The 21,256-nt window shown below is 44.6% G+C and overlaps 1 protein-coding gene across 2 annotated transcripts in view; it reads right to left on the minus strand.

Moving 5' to 3' along the window:
• The window catches only part of PHC1 (polyhomeotic homolog 1), a 189,594-nt gene that overhangs the window by 108,615 nt on the left and 59,723 nt on the right, over positions 1-21,256 (minus strand). The window contains exons 5-8 of one of the 2 annotated variants that reach the window (XM_085619935.1): positions 17,694-17,843; positions 15,789-15,944; positions 15,204-15,642; positions 13,187-13,944 (exon numbers count right to left, since the gene is read on the minus strand). In XM_085619935.1, the coding sequence (XP_085476061.1) occupies positions 13,187-13,944; positions 15,204-15,642; positions 15,789-15,944; positions 17,694-17,843 (1,503 nt within the window). The remainder of the gene's footprint in view (positions 1-13,186; positions 13,945-15,203; positions 15,643-15,788; positions 15,945-17,693; positions 17,844-21,256) is intronic. The other variant, XM_085619936.1, reaches the window with a different exon arrangement.

Here is a 21,256-nt window from a genome sequence, read left to right on the forward strand (position 1 = left end):
AGTTCAACAAAAGGAAGGAGAGTGAAAGGTGGGCTATTTTTAACGAGGTCCTACACATAGGCCCTAAGTAACTGTATCAACTAGAGATGTGTAGTTCCTGCAGGACAGGAAGTCGACAGGGAATAAAGTATTCCAATTCAGACTTCAACCTAACGAAAGAAAGTGCACAAGGGAAGGGGATCCCTTCAGGGTGGAACTAGAACCCTCACACACCCAGCAAGCTAGGTGTCATGCTTCATCATCTGGGTTCTGCTCCTCGTCGGGTCGGCGGTGCAATACCCGACGGGCACCCATACAGGGGCTCTTTGTCGGAGATCTTTTGTTCCCTGCCGTATGGTGCATGCGTGTGAGGGCCCGGGAGTGTAGATGTAGGTGATTAAAAAGGTTGGTTAATCTGAAATTGAAGTTTATTGGCTCAGTCAACCACCTAGTTAAAAAAGGGGAGTGAGTGGCGTAAAAGCTATCTATGCTCACAACGGATGAGTGGCTAGCTACGCTCGACTCTTATGGTCAACATGTTTCGCGCGCATTGAGTCAGGGGGATCTCGTGGCGCTTCGTCAGGACCTATAATGAAGTGAAGTGTGCTCGAAAAAAACTATCTACAGTGTGGTGAGAAAAACAAGGGTGAGAACAAATAAGTCGATCAACCCTTAATAGGCGCCCCTACCTTATTTATTGATTTAAGAGGGGGTCACCTAGAGAAAGGAAACAATCAACAAAATATATATGAGAACCCAAAGCCACCCTTGCAATTGTAGGCATTATAACATAAAAGTTGAGTCGAACACCACTCGTGCAGTAAAGTGGTGATCATATTCTTATCATCCAGATTATCAATTATACTGGATGCCTACCAGTTATCTGATCAGGTAATCATTACATGACATTAGACAAGGTAGGGCAAGGTAAAAAACGGTTAAAACAAGTAGCACAGTCAGGTTCTGGTTGGAAGTACAGCCCTTTATAAAAGGAAAGAAGTCATGGTTACGTCAGGACTCACCAATTCATGTTAAAAAGAGCTCCTCATCAGGTGCATGGCGCGTCCACAGGGGGAGAAACACATTCGTTCCCTAAAGTATAATGGTGTTATGGGGAAAGGTAGAGGCATAGGTAGATATCATAAACATGAAGTCATAGGAGAGAGATCTCCACTAAGTAACACGAGAACATATTGAAATGAGCGTGTGACACCTCTCATGTGCACTGGTACTCTGATAGTAAATGTGGTTACCCAGGTGCAGTTAACCGGGGATGGGACTGAGATGTGCAAGTCCCGGATGGTGAAAAGTCTAAGTTCGAAAGTAATGAATCGTAGTGACGGATTCTAACTTATTGTGAGCTTAAGTTAGGAATCAGCATTTCTTCGCTGCTGAGCCCAGTGTAATTTGGGCGTGTCGAAGTGCTCACATGCAAGCTAAACAACCGTGTACCGATGGTAGGCAGTGCTCCGGAAACCTGCGTTAGTTTTATAAGTGTCTAGAGCGCCCAAGGTCTGCCCAGGTATTAGGAAACCACCCTCCAAATTGCGCGCCGGTATGTACTTACTATACAGACATCCCCTGGAGGTTATTCAACCTGCCCGCGTCGCCGAACCCGGAAGCTGGATAGTGGGTCGGTTACGCATACATTTATTCAGGTCAGGATTGGATAAGAGCCCGACACGTGACTGCAAGCGGACCGATCACGGTCTTGATGACACATCTCGTTGGCCAATTGTATGGGTTGGTATGGCGTTGATGTGTCTCTAGCATTCAATGGGAGATGGAGGCACGTACATAATAGCGGATATAGAGAGGTTTTATGTGGTGGGCGCCATGTTGGCACGGGCAAAAAGTGGAGCGTATCATGTGTTTGAAATGTAATGTTTCCCCATGTGGGGGATACGTCTAAAACAATATCCACAAAAAATGAAAGACATAATATTGGGATCGAGACGTCGCTCATCATGATCGCCATGTGGTGACCGGCAAAAAGTGGTCCTCTAATACTTTATGGGATTGAAAGACCACAGTCATGTGTGTGTGCTGTGGATGACTAACGTATCTCACACCCCACAGTTACTGTTCTTAGTAAGTGGTTCTTCACCCACGTGCTGAGTCGGGGTAGCAAACTCGGGGGCCATGATGTAATGGTGTTGGTCTACATAACCAAGATGGTTAATAAATCATGGGCAGAAATGATAATGTATATAAGAAATATATACAGTCAAACGGGTCCTTGAGGATTATGTCCCTGGTATGTCGTACAGAGGTGGGTTTAAGTCGAAGACCAAGTATCAGTAGGTACCTAGGGTAGTGTGAGTATTATCCTGCCCCCTCAGCTATATCGGAAGACCCGTATCCTATCGGTTAGATATCATTGACCAGGGTATATCATCGTTGAGGCCAAGTCTATCCAACGAAAGGCGATGTACCCAGCGTTGTTCGAGCCTGAGTAGGGCATGTTGAGACATAACAGGTTGGCTCTCAAGGACAATCCAACGTAGATCAGTCGGGCTGTGTTTGCATGCAAGACAATGACTGTAGAGTTTTGTGGTGGTTTTACCGCATCTAATGTTGCTCTTATGTTCGGTGATGCGTGTTTTCACAGCTCGTGTCGTCATCCCTATATAGTGAAGGTCACAAGGGCAAATTAGTAAATAGACACAGTTCGTAGAATTACAATTAGTGTGTCTTTTGAGGGCCCATTCGAAAGAATCAGTGAGGCGAATAGATTTGGCCACAATTGTTTGCCCACAGCAGGAGCACCCTCCACAAGTGTAATGCCCCTGTACAGGTGGAAGGTTCCAGAGGGTATTGTGTGCTGGATTTGTTTGTTTTTTCGGTCTCGTGTGTATCAGGGTGTCCCTCAAATTGTTAGTCCTTTTGAAAGCGAAACGCGGAGGGGGAATCATGAGTGTGCCTGCAGATAGTATTCCCCAGTGTTTCTTTATCACTTTCTTAAGGTTCTTGGACTCTGGTGTGAAGGATGTCACACATGTGATGATCTCTCTGGTGTCTTTTGGTCTTACTTCCAGAAGTGCCTCACGGTTGTTATTTCTTGCTCGTTTCATTGAGTTGTAAACCACTCGGGCTCTTATCCAATCCTGACCTGAATAAATGTATGCGTAACCGACCCACTATCCAGCTTCCGGGTTCGGCGACGCGGGCAGGTTGAATAACCTCCAGGGGATGTCTGTATAGTAAGTACATACCGGCGCGCAATTTGGAGGGTGGTTTCCTAATACCTGGGCAGACCTTGGGCGCTCTAGACACTTATAAAACTAACGCAGGTTTCCGGAGCACTGCCTACCATCGGTACACGGTTGTTTAGCTTGCATGTGAGCACTTCGACACGCCCAAATTACACTGGGCTCAGCAGCGAAGAAATGCTGATTCCTAACTTAAGCTCACAATAAGTTAGAATCCGTCACTACGATTCATTACTTTCGAACTTAGACTTTTCACCATCCGGGACTTGCACATCTCAGTCCCATCCCCGGTTAACTGCACCTGGGTAACCACATTTACTATCAGAGTACCAGTGCACATGAGAGGTGTCACACGCTCATTTCAATATGTTCTCGTGTTACTTAGTGGAGATCTCTCTCCTATGACTTCATGTTTATGATATCTACCTATGCCTCTACCTTTCCCCATAACACCATTATACTTTAGGGAACGAATGTGTTTCTCCCCCTGTGGACGCGCCATGCACCTGATGAGGAGCTCTTTTTAACATGAATTGGTGAGTCCTGACGTAACCATGACTTCTTTCCTTTTATAAAGGGCTGTACTTCCAACCAGAACCTGACTGTGCTACTTGTTTTAACCGTTTTTTACCTTGCCCTACCTTGTCTAATGTCATGTAATGATTACCTGATCAGATAACTGGTAGGCATCCAGTATAATTGATAATCTGGATGATAAGAATATGATCACCACTTTACTGCACGAGTGGTGTTCGACTCAACTTTTATGTTATAATGCCTACAATTGCAAGGGTGGCTTTGGGTTCTCATATATATTTTGTTGATTGTTTCCTTTCTCTAGGTGACCCCCTCTTAAATCAATAAATAAGGTAGGGGCGCCTATTAAGGGTTGATCGACTTATTTGTTCTCACCCTTGTTTTTCTCACCACACTGTAGATAGTTTTTTTCGAGCACACTTCACTTCATTATAGGTCCTGACGAAGCGCCACGAGATCCCCCTGACTCAATGCGCGCGAAACATGTTGACCATAAGAGTCGAGCGTAGCTAGCCACTCATCCGTTGTGAGCATAGATAGCTTTTACGCCACTCACTCCCCTTTTTTAACTAGGTGGTTGACTGAGCCAATAAACTTCAATTTCAGATTAACCAACCTTTTTAATCACCTACATCTACACTCCCGGGCCCTCACACGCATGCACCATACGGCAGGGAACAAAAGATCTCCGACAAAGAGCCCCTGTATGGGTGCCCGTCGGGTATTGCACCGCCGACCCGACGAGGAGCAGAACCCAGATGATGAAGCATGACACCTAGCTTGCTGGGTGTGTGAGGGTTCTAGTTCCACCCTGAAGGGATCCCCTTCCCTTGTGCACTTTCTTTCGTTAGGTTGAAGTCTGAATTGGAATACTTTATTCCCTGTCGACTTCCTGTCCTGCAGGAACTACACATCTCTACAGACTAGAAAACCCAGTTTCAACCTAGTCCTTCATAGTGGGCACCTCTTTAGATGTGCTAGAAAAAGAGGCACTGAAAAAGAGAAATCACCAAGTGAGTGTTAAAAGTTTTGTTTAAAGAAAGGTTTATTCAAGTAGAAACTACACAGTATGATAGACTAAGTCTTGGGATTTAATTACATTTCTAAAATGTTATATAATCAATACAAAATTCCACAGGGTAAAACTATGGCGAAACAGGGTTTTGTTCAATAGTGTTAAACATTCCTTGCCCAACATCCTCAATAATAGGGGTTGTTTGGAGTTTCTAAACAAATAGAATTCAAAAGATTATTAAAATGGCCTTTAACAAAGTCTGGTATTAAAATTAGAAAACCTGATTTTCCAGGATGTAGTTCTTCATTCATTACTGTAGAAATTTGCAAATGTGAGCACTTCCTTTCTAAAGGGCAACTTACATGGGGAAGTTGGGAACAACCTGCGGATATGTACATGACAGCCCTCTCCCGCTTTAGTCCACTTTCATGCTCAAACGCACACTGCTGTTGAAACAATTCTCTGCAGGTCCAGAGGTAGACCTCAACACCTCACCCATGTGCACTTATTACTAGCCACCTTCAGGGGCTTGTAGCAGGCTGTTCCCATAAAACCAAACTGTAAGAGGGAGAAATCACAAAATAAAATAAAAATAACAATATGGGACTCCGATAAGAATCTTCAGTAGTAAGCTAGAACTACAGATGTATTGTTAGATATGTCATTTGCTGAGCAAATACGCTGGTCCAATGTGGTAGATAGCTTTGAGAAATAAGGAAAATGCTACTTACCAGTATGCATCTGTTCTTGGCATGTAGAGCTGTAGATTCGTATACATGTCCATATATAGCCATCTGGTGTTGGGCTCGGATGTTTGCACTTTGTTTCTGTCTTGGAAGAAATCTTTTGTAGTCAAGAGGTAGGTGACTCCTCCTTAGGACGATAGTGCGCATGGGCATCGACTCCATCTCCAGATTGCTTTTGCCATGGAGGGTGATGGAGTTAGTAAGAAATAGAAAAGGATGTCCATGTATAACGTATCTAAGTAGGATAGTACTGGAACAGATAGTTGCTGCTTTGCAGATGTCATCTAGGGGAATGTTTCCTAAGAATGACATAGATGCCCTTAGTTTACGTGTGGAGTGAGCCCTAGGGGGAATGGTTAAGGTGCGTTTAGCTTTAGCATATCATATTTGGATGCATTTAACAATCCACCTTGCAATTCCTGTTTTTGAGATATAATTGCCTTTATGAGGTGGGGAGAAAGTCACAAAAAGTTGTTTAGTCTTTCTAAAGGATTTTGTTCTTTCAATGTAGTAAAGTATCGCTCTATTTACGTCTAGCGTGTGAAGAGCCCGTTCTGCTACTGTGTCTGGTCGAGGGAAAAACACTGGGGGTTCTACAGACTGGTTAAGGTGGAAAGCAGAGACGACTTTAGGTAGAAATTTTGGGTTAGTCCTAAGAACCACTTTGTTAAGATGGATTTGGAGAAATGGTTCTTGTATGGTTAATGCCTGGAGTTCACAGACTCTTCTGAGAGATGTGATCGCAACAAGGGAAGCTACTTTCCAGGTGAGAAATTGTAATTCGCATTTATGCATAAGTTCAAATGGGGGACCCATGAGCCTGGTAAGTACCACATTTAGGTTCCATACCGGAGAGGGCGGAACTCTACATGGAATTATTCTTTTAAGTTCTTCCATAAATGCCTTGATAGCTGGTATCCTATACAAAGGCAAGTGTTGTCTGTTTTGGAGACAGGCTGCTATTGCCACGAGATGTAGTCTAATGGATGTATACGCTAGGTTACATTGTGAATGCAAAAGGTAACAGATGATGTCTTGAATAGAAGCATCTAGTGGGTTGATTTTGTTATCTGTACAGTAAATTACAAATCTTTTCCACTTTTGCGGCATAGGATATCTAGCCTCTTTAATGATGTTCATGCAGTCTGGCGGGAGATTAAGGTAGCCAAACTCTAAGACTTCAGGTGCCAGATCGCAAGGTTGAGTTGACTGGGATCGGGATGCCTTATCTCTCCATGATTCTGAGTGAGAAGCTTGGGTGAGAGGCGTAACTTTTGATGAGGAACTACTGATAGTTCCAAGAGGGTTGTGAACCATGGCTGTCGGGCCCATGTTGGATCAACCAGGATCATTGTGAGGGAATGCTGTTTGAGTTTCCAAACCACTAGCGGAATGAGTGGGAGAGGCAGAAAAGTGTAAGCAAATTTGCCAGACCAGTTCATCCATAGCGCATTGCCTTTGGACAGAGGGTGTGGATACCTGGAGGTGAAGCTTGGGCATTTTGTGCGTTTTGGTGTGTGGTGAACAGGTCCATTTCTGGGTAGCCCCACATTTGAAAGAATGGAAGCAGAACTTGAGGATGAAGTTCCCATTTGTGGATCTGCTGTGTTTGACGACTGAGCAGATCCGCAATTTGATTGTGTACTCCTGGGAGGTGTTCTGCAAGGAGATATATGTTTTGGGGAATGGCCCATCTCCATATGCTTTGAGCAAGGTGTGAAAGCTGCAGAGTGTGTCCCCCCCCTGTTTTTGTATGTAATACGTTGCTGTCATGTTGTCCGTACGGGCCAGGACAGCTTTGTTCATGAGGTGGAGTTGAAAAGATTAAAACGCTAGGAAGATTGCCAACAATTCTGGGTAATTTATGTGGAATTGTTTTTGTTGAGTGGACCATATGCCCTGAATGGTATGGGTCTGGAGATGAGCTTCCCCAGCCGGTGAGCGATGCGTCCGCTGTTAGCACTACCTGTGGAACCAGGTCGAGGAACGGCCGCCCTTTGGAAAGGTTTTGTGTGTTCCACCACTGCAGAGAGCGATGAGTGCGGTCATCTACCAATACCAGATCTGTTAGCAAACCTTGAGTCTGGTTCCAATGACGTGTCAAACACTCTCGTAAGGGACGCATATGGAGTCGTGCATACGGGACGATGAGCATGCAAGAGGCCATCATCCCGATTAGCTGCATGAACACTTGCGCTGGTAGTGACTGTTGAGGCTGAAATGTTGCTATTAGAGCTTGTATGGTGCTTATCCTGATTGGCTTGGGGTATGCTAGAGCTTTTGATGTGTCTATTGTAGCCCGTAGATACTGTGGTCTGTTGGATGGTTGAAGATGGGATTTGGTGAGGTTTACAGTGAATCCCAAGTCATGAAGCAGTTGGATTAATCTGTGTGTGTGTTGCACACAGCTGCTGTGTAAGTTGGCTTTTATGAGCCAGTCGTCCAGATAAGGGAAGACGTGAATGTATTGCCTTCTTAAGTGGGCCACAACTACTGCGAGGCACTTGGTGAAGACTCTGGGTGCTGTAGTCACTCCGAATGGGAGGACCTTGAATTGGTAGTTGCCCATCTACCGTGAACCTGAGATATTTCCTGTGAGCGGGGTGAATGGGAATATGAAAGTAGGCGTCCTTTAAATCGAAAGTGGAGAGAAAGTCGCCTTGTTGAGGTAGTGGGAGCACCTGTTGGAAAGTGACCATGTGGAAGTGATCCGACTGAATGCAGAGATTTAGCGGTCTGAGGTCCAATATGGGTCTGAGAGATACGTCCTTTTTTGGAATTAGGAAATAGAGGGAGTAATCCCCTGTGCGTTGGTGAGGCAAGGGGACTGGTTCTATTGCATGTTTTTGTAATAGGGAGAGAACCTCTTGTTTGAGAAGTGTTAAATGTTCCGAGGACATTGGACGTTGTTTGGGAGGAATCTTTGGGGGGTAGAGGTGAGTTCCAGGCAGTAACCATACTGGATAATTTGCCTTACCCACTTGTCTGTTGTGATTGAATTCGAGACAGGTAGGAACTGTGAGAGACGTCCCCCGACAAGAGTGGGATGATCGGGGGGGGGGGGGGGGGGGGGAAGTGCTGGGAAGTCACTGTTTGGTGGTAGGGGAGGTGTGGTTATTGTTGCCGCAGCCTCTTCCTTTACCATTGTTGCCTCTGCGAAAGTATCCTTTGGAGGATGTTTGAGCGGGGCTCTTATAGGACGAAGAGGTGTGTTCTGAGCCAATGGTTTTGGAGTCAGCTCTGTAGAAGGAGCGGCGAAAAGAGCCTTTAGGGGAAGGAAATTGTAAGGCCCCCATGGACTTAGCAGTTTCCGTATCTTTTTTCATCTTTTCTAAAGACGTGTCCACTGAGGGCCCGAAAAGATGATCTTGATCAAAGGGCTGATTTAAAATAGCAGATTGTACCTCTTGTTTGAATCCGGAGACTCGGAGCCAAGTGTGCCTGCGCAACAAAACACTAGTGTTAATAGCGGGAGATGCGGTATCAGCCGCATCAAGCGCACATTTAATTGAGGTGTTTGTGATCAATTTCCCCTCTTGTATAAAGTTGTTGGCCTTTTGTTTGTTTTGGTCAGGAAGGTGTTCCATGAGATTTTCAAGCTCGTCATAATGAGCCCTGTCGTACCTGGCCAGTAAAGCTTGGGCACAGCAATACGCCAATGATTTGCAGTCTGTGACGCAATACGTTTACCAGATGCGTCTATTATCTTGGACTCCTTATCAGGAGGGGGGGTGTTGCCTGTACTTTGCGAGTTTGCCCTCTTGCGTGCATTAGACCTTTAATGTAAATTGGGTCATTGGGAGCTGCCTTATACTTCTTATCTATCTTGGTGTTTAGAATCCTAGCTCTCACAGGGTCCTTAAAAACTTTGGGGGCATGTTTGAGCATGCCTTTTAACATTGGCAATGTGTGAGTGGACTTTTGCGAAGGTGCAAAGGTTTCGAGTAAAAAATCATCCTCCAAGGGATCAGACTGGAACTGTATCCCGTGGTATTGGGCAGCCCTATTGGTAAGTTGTGTATACCCATAATGGTCATCTGGTGGTGATGGCCTAGATGGATAGAGGTCCGGGTCGTTATGTGGATCGGGATCTGTGTTATGGTCATCCCAAGGGTCTTCATCATGTGGGATGGTATGTGCATCATCATCCCCGTGTGGATCTATATTCCCACCCCCATTGGTATGATCATCCTCAGTATCTGATGTTTGAGGTGAAACAATATATGGGGAGCGTGGAGGAGAAATGAGAAGATTTGGATCAGCTGGAGGAGGAGAAGGAGGTGGTGAGGTGTTAGTACTCATTTCCTTTCTTTTTAAGGGTATTGCAGGTTCCTCTGAAGTGTCCATTTTCCTCTTTTTTGGAGGCTTGGCGACAACTTTGCCAGTCTCTGGATCAACAGAAAGTGTTTTTGTTTGGGATCCCAAAAATTAGGTACAGGTTCCATGGGTAAATTGTCTTTTTTCGGTGCCGAAGATTTTGGGTCCAAGTGTTCTTTGAGCCGAGTCTCTGAGGCTTGGTGTGTGGTCTTGGCGTCCTTAGGTTTTTTTCTAGGAGTTTGTGACTGAGACTTTTTTCGGCGTTGACTATTTCTGCGGACCCAAAGCAGTTTTCGGCTCCGAAGCTTTTTTGGTTCTAAATATTTGTCTTTGGTATGTTTCGACGCCGAAGGCTTGGGCGTCGAGGCTGTCTTCGGTGTCAATGAGGAAGGGTGTGGCACATCTGTGGTTTTGTGCTTCGGTGCAGAGGGTGACTTTTCGGCACCAGAATGGGGTTGGCTCGATCCCGAGCTGGAAGACTTATATTTAGGTCTCATAGCCGGGTCCGAGGGAGGGGCGTCTGAGACATGTTGCCTGTGTCAACCCGAGCCCGAGGGTGTTACCGGAGCTTTATGTTTGGTTTTGGTTGGGAGAGGGGTTTCAGTACTCACGGACCGCTGAGCCGGGGAGACTGTTCGTCTTCAATGTCGGAGTCGTCGGCTTCGGAAACGGAGAGGTCTTCTTCATCACCTTGTTGCTCCGGCTGGACATTGGGATCTACTCCAAAGATGACCGGAATCGAGCTGCTTCCGCGAGACATTTCGAGACGTCGAGCCCGATGATCACAGATGGTTTTCTTCAACCTGAAAGATGAACAGGCCTCACAGTTCTTGTCTTCATGCTCCGGGGAGAGGTTACAGACCTCGTGCAAGTCCGTGTGTGGGAACTTATCACCACACCAGAGGCATTTTTTGAAAGGAGTCCTTTCCATTGACCGCAGGCGTGGTCGGCGCGGATAGGCCCATCGGCTAGCGTCGAGGTTCGAGGACTTTGCGTTTCCTTTTTCGACGCAATCGTTGAAAACAATCGACACAATACCGTCAAGTGGAGAGGGATTGCGCGTCAAAGGGAGATTCGAAACCGATATCGACCAGGAGCACAGCAAGTCACATCCGAACCAGATGGCAGAAAAAAACAATCTGGAGATGGAGTCGATGCCCATGCGCACTATCGTCCTAAGGAGGAGTCACCTACCGCGTGACTACAAAAGACTTCTTCCAAGACAAAAACAAAGTGCAAACATCCGAGCCCAACACCAGATGGCGATCTATGCACAAGTATACGATCTACAGCTCACATGCCTCGAACATAATCTTTCATTATTATCTTTCTCCAGCGGGGAGCCAATGTAAACATTTGAAGCTAGGCCAAATGTAATTTTGAAAAACTCAATTCACGGTGGCCTAACGTGTGAAGTTCTGGCAAGTTGAGGTTCTTTGACACAGGTATTTAGTAACATGGAATTAGGGTCTGATGTTTTGCAGTGACAGAACACTTTAACAAAACCCTATTCTGTCATTCGAACACCAACATGCACAACTTCAAAAACACTAATCCCACCTCTAACAGAAGAGAGAGTGGATCCTAAATAGAAAATCTCAAGTACAAATCCTCACGCCATTGCACTTTCAACAGGATGCCACAGCTGCCACGTAGCTCTCCATGTTACATTAATAACTTTAGATCGGTTTGTTAACTTTCCACATTAAAGTATTGGCTCACTAATTACGGAATGCATTCTGTAGTGCAGTAGCAATGGAATTCCAAACGATCTACTCTTTACAACAGGAGTAGCCATGGTAATTCCTTTATCTCACAAAGGTACTGCTGTAACAACCTCCTTCTATATCTCCTCACCGTTCAAATTCTGTGACTTGTTTTCTGAAGTACCAACAAATAAGGAATGCTCCATCAACCCAACCAAGGCTTCATTAGCTGCAAGTCATTAGATCATGCAAGTTAAGCTCCTCTGTTGTATCCAGGGGATAACCCTTACCTCGCACATAGCAAAGCACCTCTGCTTATCCTCAGATCTTCAGTAGACATCAAGGCATTTTACGCCCATATGACAACCTTCAGGAACACGACAGACATACTGCTGTTTAACTTGCCCTAAGGAAAGCCACCTACACCTGGTATTCAAACGATAAGCCCTCTATGAGCTCTGACTTTCTATCCCCCCCCAATATATATCACCAAAGATATCACTAAAAACATCTTTACAGGGACCGCTGGGCTTTTTAAAAGCAGATACTTTATCAATCAAACTTCTGAACATAAAACATCTAAGACTGTCAGGGAAGAAAGATAGAATAGGTGAGAGTACAGACGTGAGAGCAAGTGGAAAACCTGGACATCTCGGAAAACATGACAGCAGCTGCCAAAAGCAGGTCACGGAACATCAAAAAATGTAAAGGTTGTAGGAGCAAACGTCCTCCGTGCTGACGAAGTTTATCCTAGGGGCAGGAAATACCTTGGTGCCTGAGACTCATACACGGCTTGATGCAGATCAACAGTTAAGTCTGGTCTCCAAGATTGTACGGCTTAGCCATTGGTGCCGAGCTGCAATTCAATTGGCACCCACAGTCCTTCAAGTGGCAATCTGTAAGTTCTCTTTTCCTAAGTGGTGACACTGAGGCGAGAGATACATATTGAGGCTCTCTGAAAACACCTACACACATGACAGTCACATAGGGCTTGAAGGGGGCTCCTGCATGTGACACAACACATGGAATCAGGCCCTAAAAAAATTATAGCCAAGGATAAACAATGGTTAAGGGGTCAAAATGTGGAAATAAATATTACAGCCTCAAAGACGGACCAGTGAAAAGAAAAAGTGGTAAGAGTAGATATTTCATGCCCAAACATTGAAATTAAGACAAAATACAATGAAATACCTTAAAATACCAAATAAAATCCCTCTAAAAAAGATAAAAACAGCATGTTTTTTCACAGTAGACACACAGTAACTATGTTCTCTGAAGAAAAAAAAACATCTACATTGTTTAGAGACTGGACCTTTCAACCCGAAACGTATTCAAAGCATGAGAACTATTTGAGAAAAGTGCCATGATGGTAAGGGGTTTAAATTCCATTAAACGTACAAGGCAAATTATGTTATATGGCTTGAGATTCCACTAACAGGGACAGTTTCATGCACAATGGGGAGAGTCTACATAAAGGTGTAGTATGCACCATGAGAAACAAGAATACATTGCTGTGTGAAACATTAGCAGTTTTGGGGAATTAAATTTCGCTCAATTTCAAAATAACAGTGGGGAGCTCCAAGTATATACGATAAGGAATGACAGGAATAGCACACTTAAATAGAGGCAATAAGATCCACGTTTGAACCTTACACCCCCGTCCCTTCATCTTACCGTCAGGTGCCCAGGAAGGATGTAATTGTTGGTCGTAGTATTGACAGAATTAGTCTGAGGCACAGCTGAAACCTGTGCTGCATTCCTTGCTACTTGTGCAGTTGAGATGGTCCCTTGCATTTGCACCAAGTTGACCCCAGCTGCTTGGGTTGGTTCTTGGACAGCAGGAGCCACCGTCATAGTCAGAGCTTGCCCAGCAGAAGCAGCAGATGAATGCGTAGGCAGCTGCTGTAGTGGGCTGTGAGAAGGGGCATGATTGACAAAGTGCCCACCACCCTGTTGGGCTAGCACTGCCCCCATTGTGACCTGGGTCAGGCCCAAAGCCTGAGCCTGTCCAGGCCCCTGCTGCCGGCTACCCACAACCTGCACAGGGATGTGGGGCTGTGGTGTCATTTTGGGGCCAAGAGGGGGCTGAAGGGCTTTGCTAGGCTGCTTGGGCTGGATGGGCACTGGGGTCTTGACAGTCGGTGTTGGTCCCTCAGATGCAGCTTGTAGCTGAAGTGAGGTCGGCTGTGATTGAATCATTGGCTGTACGACTAAGGTCTGTGCCTGCTGCTGCGGCTGCTGCTGTGCTTGCCCCTGATGCTGCTGGGCCAATTGCAGATGGGTGGCGGTGTGCAGCAGCTGTGACTGTCGGTGTTGGAATTGTTGCTGGTGGTGGATAGCGATCTGCTGCTGGATCACGACCTGCTTCTGCTGTAGGTGGATCTGCTGCTGCTGCTGGATCAGAGAGTGTGGCTGGATCTGAGTGTAGGTTGCTGTTCAAAAGACAAAATATGTGTTAGAAGGCCTTTGCCTGGATGTGAGGAAATGCTGCACACATTCAGCCCATTTTACCTCGCCTAAAAGCAGAGCATAACTGAACAGTGCCTTGGGTGCAGGCAGCAGAATTACCAAGTGTAGCTCACAAAAGAGGTTCAGAAAATACTTTACAGGCCGATAAAGCAAAGTCCAGTACTGCACCAGTAGCATGAGTAGGAGCGAGAGGCAGGGGACGGAAGGAGGACACATACGATTCAGAAGGTGCTTGCAAGAGGAACCCACGTTACAACAGCCTACTGTATACAGTAAAGTCAAATTCACAAAAGTGTGGCTGTTTTACATTCGGATGTATAGATAGTGGTTGGATTTGCCAGGTTGCGGAGTCTCTGAATTCAGGAATGGCAGCACATGACAGACCAATGAGAAAGACCAATGAAAACTAACACATTATTAGTCAAGGATGAAAAGGCTTCTTGAAGTTTCAGTGTGAACTCCTACACGCATGCAATGACGTACAGTGGGACTGGCTGAAATTTGGGAAACAAAGTGATAGACTGTATTTAGGCTGGGGTGAGCAAGGCCAAACACCGTTTGAATATGGCAGTCTAAGACTATCACTGAATTAAGCGGATTATCACTGAGCAGCATTGGTAGCTGGGTAATAATTGTTATGCTTAGAGGGCAGTGCTTTGAGATGATGACATTATTCTTCAGAGTTTTGAAGTGGACTCTTTGCAACTAAAATGAAGATGCTGCTTATTGCAGAAAAGCATTTATGCTAGGCCTGTGCCTTGATTTGGGAATTTTGGAGTGTAATCTATGGATATAGGGTGCAGTAGGCTGAATTTGTTGTGTAATTAATCAGAAAGAATACACATTTATTTAACCAGGGAAAGGAGAGCTGGTGGAGGAGCAGGCTAATGGAGAGTTGTGATGAGTAGGGTCAAAGAGACAGAGTGCCTGGAGAAGTGGAGAGGATTACCAGAAGGAGAAGTAGAAAAGCTAGAGTGTGACCAATATGTTTCAATGTGCAGACATAATATCCAATGCAGACCTGTAGTACCCGGTGGTTATGATTGCTCTACCAGTGGCACACCCTGGAATAGTGTGCCAATGAGTTTACAACATTCAAGCGCATAATCACAAAAGCATAAGAAAAGGCAAAGCACATTTAGGATAGACATCTCCGCAGTTCCACCATGTTCTGGTGAGGAAAGCTCAACAGCTCACAAAAAGGGTGACGTCTGAAGATTACCGGAGCTGATTAGGGTCTGACTGGGAGCTGGAGTGCTGCTCCGGGTCAGGTTCATGCCCACGGTCTGCACGCCATCGGGGTCCATCTTCTTGACCTCTGTCTCAGTCTGGCTGCCCTGACTGACTGTTGCAGCCTGAGAAGCTGGTAAGGGCTGAACCACCCCTGTGCCTTTCAACTGGCAGGCTCCAGACATTGTGCCCTGAGCAACCACTGCAGTCCCAGAACCACCGTTGCTACTGCCACCTCCCGCTGCCAGTGCTGCCTGGCTGAGGTTGAGGGACTGCCCTGCGGCAGATGCCTGGCTTACGGCCAGACTGATGTTTTGGGCCTGAGCTGTCGATGACTGCATGTTTCCAGCAAGTGCTGATTTCTGTGCACTGCTCTGCTGATGAGTACTGCTGGCAGTAGTCTGCTGGTTTCGGACTGCCAAGTTCTGAACCTAAATGGGCGAGAAGATGCAGAAAGCGTCAAACTACATGTAGAAATAGATATCATACAACTGAGAGAAATGAACAGGTAGACAGATCTCTATGGATGTGATAGGGAAGTGATCCAGTAGCCAGAGGAAGTGAGATGGTGACTAACCTGGTCTGCATCAGACAAGACACCAGGAGACTGAGTAGGGGACACTTCCTGCTGAACTGTGGCCACAGCTCCATTGGGCATCAGGATGAGCTGAGAGGTGAGGGGTACACTGCGACTCAGGTTCCGGTTGACCAAGATGTTCCCCAGTTGCGGTTGCTGTGGAGGTCACAAACATGAAAACAAATACCTCAGCTACAGATATAGCCAGAATCTCATTTCAACAAATGATCAGCAAAAATACTCTGTCCAGTCCATCTATGTGCACCGATCACATTTAGACAACTTTGAGAGATACTGGTAATTAAACCAAGCATGGCTCAAATCTGAAGTTGTGTTAATTTTGTACAATTAGATAGCAGAAAGAGACAAGATTATCAATGCCTTGGAATATGTTCTTTAGACTGTAAAACTCCAGTTTAACAAAAACTGAAATCTGAGTGATAAACTTAAGTCACACAGCCGAGGCATCGTGATCTGGAGGGACAAAGGTCTTTGAAAAAGGTCCAGGGACCTTACAGTAAATCAATAATTCGATGATGGCTTTGCAACTATCACTGTCATATTGATACAAGATTAGGAGGGGTTGTTGGGGGAAGGGGAGGAGGTGCTAGGGTGGAATAGGGCTTTTGTCTAGAAATCAAGCATTTTCTCATTTCCTGAGAACAGCAGCCTGTTTCCCATATTTCCTTTTTGCAAGGGGTGCCAATGGCATTTGGAAATGAAATACCTTGTTTTTAATAGTGGCTATCCATCATGACTATCTGTCGTGTGTTATGGTCTTAAGTTGGGAGCATCCCAACACTGACTGTTTCCCCTATTCAGCAAGACACAACTCTCAGTTCAAGTTTCTGGGATGACAAGGAAATGATGGTTCATATCAAAACAAATGTTAGATTACAGAATTATGCCAACGTCAGTCTTTTCTTAAGGAAAGCATCCTTAGTGGACAGATCAACCTAGACTTGGATATCAGAGTGGAACTTCCCAACCTTCTGGTAAGAGCTCTCTATATATATATATATATATATATATATTAGTACCCTGCCAGTGAAAATAGAGGAGGCCAAATAACAGGCTAATTACTGCAAGTGGATCAATAAAAGTGCATTCACACATTTTGTTACCTAAGAGCAATGGTTGAATGCCGATGGTACCACTGAACAGTGCTACTGATATGAGAAATCACTACTTTGTGTCTTAACCTCTTCAGTGCCCCGCCCTTTCCACGCTCTGTGCCGGGTGTTTCATTAGCGGGCGGGGTTCATGACGAGATAGTCTCGTCATGGGCACAGCGCAACCGCGCTCCATGACGAGACTATCTCGTCATGGGCACTGAAGGGGTTAAAGAATGGATGTTACAATGAACTTATAGAGGAATACTACTCTGCCAGTAGTTATGGGGAATATTTAAATGTGATTTTCTCTCAATGCACGGATTTAACTGCATGTATTTTGGTTAAAAAAACATTACTACACATCACAAAAGAGGTGAACATAAACCAAATACATAATAAATTCAAACTCCACAAGGGACACTTTTAAGGAAGCCATTTAGATTTTCCAATATGACAGAAGGTCTAGCACATGTCATAATAAAAAAAATCACATTGGTGAAAGAAGTGATGGTTCACAGGACTGAAGCACAGTACAACCTGTCAACAAAAACACAGAATTTACTACCAATACCAAAAATGTACAAGGACATGCAATGGGCAACAAGAAGGTAAAAAGGTTCTAGAAAATCTACAGACCATAAAAGATCTACAGATCATCATCACAAAACTAAGTCAGCAATAAGCTGCCTGTGTTCCTTCCTATGGCAGCTCTGCAGAGGGCACAGCAGTTAATGCATACATCCATGTATGTCTTGTGCTCCCCAAACCCCATATTCTGGTTCAGACTTACCCGCAGGTACATCTGGGCCTGGGACTGGTTGAGGGGAGGTGAGGTGGTGCTGCCCAGGAGCATGGACTGTGTCAGCGTGGTGGCGCTAGGAGTGCTGACACTCTGTGAGCGGCTGATCAGCTGAGCCGCCGATGTGGTGGCCAGGTTGATCTAAAAATATATATATGGTTATACATATATATATATCAGATAATTAACATGGAAATAGAAAAACACATGTGAACAAACAAACAAATCTAACCCACCAAGGTGGAAGAGAAGGAATAACATAAGTTACTCGGTGGGCCCACAAGCGAAGAAAGACAGAATGAAAAGTTTTACTCAATCACGTGAGCCACTTTGATAGGGTCTGAAATCACCGACATAGAAGGCATTTTTAAGCCCAATGGAATTGTTACAGGGAGAGCATGCACTGTTCATGCACAGTGAGCTATGTGACTTGGAGAGGCCAAGCAGTGACTATCAAGCAACCCTGCTACAGACATGAGCTCACATTGTTCTCTGGGCCAGTGGCCTAAAAACCAAAGACTGCCAGTCTGTCTCCTCTGGAATAAATATTTCTTCTCAGCAATTACAGATGAATTGGGTGTCTCGATTTTCAAGCTCACACTAGCTGCTAGCAGTTGAGATCTGGTGTCACGGCCATTAACAGTGGTGCCTAAGTCTAGAATGACCCAGAAAGAAAGCAATGTTCAGAACCTAAGATCATTTTGAATGCCTCACACTTTTCAGGAAAGTAATTCTGGAAAAGTCACTTCGAATTAGGTCTGCAAAAAACTAGAAAGATAAGAAAATGCTAGGGAAATAGGAATGTACCTTTCAGTTTAAGATAGCTAAACAGCTAGGGATTACCAAAAGGTCCAGTCATCTATTTCAGACAGAAAAGCTTCACCATCCTCACAAACCTGGTGAGAAAGTAGTGAGGCGTAGGTATAGCTTGTAAAGTTTCACTGCTAGCTGGGACTTTTGTGAATATTTCTTTTCTCTGCCATATCCAATTGCTATACTGTATTTCTGCACAGGTAGGCGTTTAAAGGTTTTGGTAACTTTGCAAAAAATGTTTTGTTAATTGGCATTACTAATTATATCTGTCTATTAGTTAACAGATAATAGTTTGATCCTTTGTGGGTCATGATGAAGACAGCTCCAGCTGGAGTTCCCACCAAATGCACGCTCAAGAACAGGGGCTCTAAACAAATGTATATGCAAATGGATGCACACTAAGTAGAATATACATCATGCTTCACATCCTTATAAGGCAGTAGAGTGCACAAATTCCCTTTTTCGAAGTGGATGGTGGATAGGTTATTAGTTGTAGTTCAGCCTACAAGGGTGGTGCTGTGTGATGTGCACACGGTTCAGAGAGAGCTATGATGGATACGAAGGGTGAACAGATGTTCTAAAGTTCCTCGAACAGTCCAGTTTTTGAGAGGACTTTCCCAGCATCCCAACGTTCTTCTTAATTTAAAATACATGTCCCGGATTTTGGGACATAAGTCTAGCCATTCTGCAAAGCAAAATTCAAATCTATGCACTCATTTTCACAGGCACCTCTAAAGTCTAAAATACATTAAGTCATTTATGTGTTTCTTTCATGGCAGCGCAGGAGGAGGTGGACTGCATGCTCCAGCAGAGGGGAGACAAGAGTAGGTACGAGACCTCAAGATGGAAGTCCTGCTATGGGTAATGTTATGTAAATGTAGCCTTGAAAATGCATGCCTATATAGTCACCCTGAGCTCTACATACATACCTATATGAAAAAAACCAGAGGCTTAAGTAACGTTACAGTTGGGTGGATGTCAGTGAAAACACTGATGTTTTGAACAAAAATAAAAACAAACAGAAATTCCCCAGTTATAGTAAGCAGAGCTAACTAAGTTGTGCCCCCGCCATGCACTGCTTATGAACTCACATATTACATAACTCATGACCTATTCTATGACATAATTTATTACATCACTGATGACATCATCCAATGATTGTGCTGTGCTAGTTTATTTTATTTTTTACATCCGGTGTCCAGATAATGGAAGTAAGTGTTTACAAAACGCATGTGCTTCTAATGCATCATAGGTGTGCAGAGGTATTGAACATGTTATAAATCTTTGTACTGCAGTGTAACTTTGCATGCAGATGACAGTTGACGACTTGTGTCCAGTATGTTCTACACAGGTGTTTTGGTTCTGCAGAAAATATTTCCAACAGGGCAAAGATTCTACGTAGTAGATACAAACTATTGTAAGTAACCTACAGTTATTAGAGTGAATCTTCATAGCATAGCAATTTCTACATAACATAGATATTAACCCATAGGTACTAACCCATGTACATGTGCTTGTGTAGCTTCAAAAGATGGACTATCTATAAAGTTCTCACCACTGTATAAAGGCAGCAGGTTGTATGATCTTTAGCACCTTTCGACTGAATATTGTATTTTTTGACAAGTATTGAATATAATGTACACTGTTCCAAACAGATACTTTTTTGATACTCCGTGGTGTATTTCTCTCTCTTCATTTAGTAAAGTTCCCACTTTTGTACTCATATCAACTTCATTTCTCATTGTAGGTCCACTGACTGAGCGGTTTAATACAGATAAAAGCTGCCTGTAGTAGGGCATTAATTTTGGGACAGAAATTCAGTATCTTGAGGAACCTGGCTTTCTCTGAACAGTTGTTTACATATTGAACACTGTGGCAATAAGGACTTCCCATATATCTGTGGTTATTGATAATGTGAACTAGACTACCCACAAGTAAATGGTATAGGGTCACTGTTGCACATAACACATGCTTGCTACACCTAAGGGAATTGTATCTGTGATGGCATTAATGATGCTTCATACTATTCTTATTTTGTACTGAATTTAATATCTCTAAAGCCATACTAGTTTATATAGTAATGACAACAGAAGAAGCTTGGATGATGTCATCTTTAATGTCATTTGGGATGCCAGTGTCATGAGTGATGTAATATGTGAGACCAAAAGCAATGCATGGCGGAGGCGCAAGTTATAGTTAGAGCTGCTACCTCTAACTGGTAAATGTCCATGTTTTCTTTTGTGCAAAACGCAAATGTCGCTGACATATTCACCTACTATAATGCTACTTTAACCTTTGTTTTTTTCAGTGAATTTTTAAGGTATAGTATTATTTTATTACCATACGTTAACCTAATCATCCACTGCGCATGGTGGGCGTTGTCCACCAACCCCCCCCCCCCCCCCAGGCAGCAAACACCACACTGTGCACAGCCTTTGGACGTGCGCAGCGGAGGGTGCGGTCACAGGGCTTGGCCTACTGCCAGTCGCCAAACCCCCACCTGGCTGCCAACTGCACACATGTGCAGCATGGGGTTCGTTTTCTGGCCCTGGGTCCAAGACTTATCTATTAACAGGAGGGGAGCATGCAGCTCCCTTCCCGACCCTTAATTGGCCCAATGACCCCATCTCCCAGAGTCAAATAGAATTAAACAGGGGAGGAGGACCAGAGGTGCCTAATTAGGTCCTGGGGCCAAATCTTATAAAAAAACAGAAGAGGGAAGCGCAGCCCCCTCCCCAAGC

This window comes from Triturus cristatus, chromosome 7 (genome assembly GCF_964204655.1).
Source record: "Triturus cristatus chromosome 7, aTriCri1.1, whole genome shotgun sequence".
Taxonomy (NCBI): domain Eukaryota; kingdom Metazoa; phylum Chordata; class Amphibia; order Caudata; family Salamandridae; genus Triturus; species Triturus cristatus.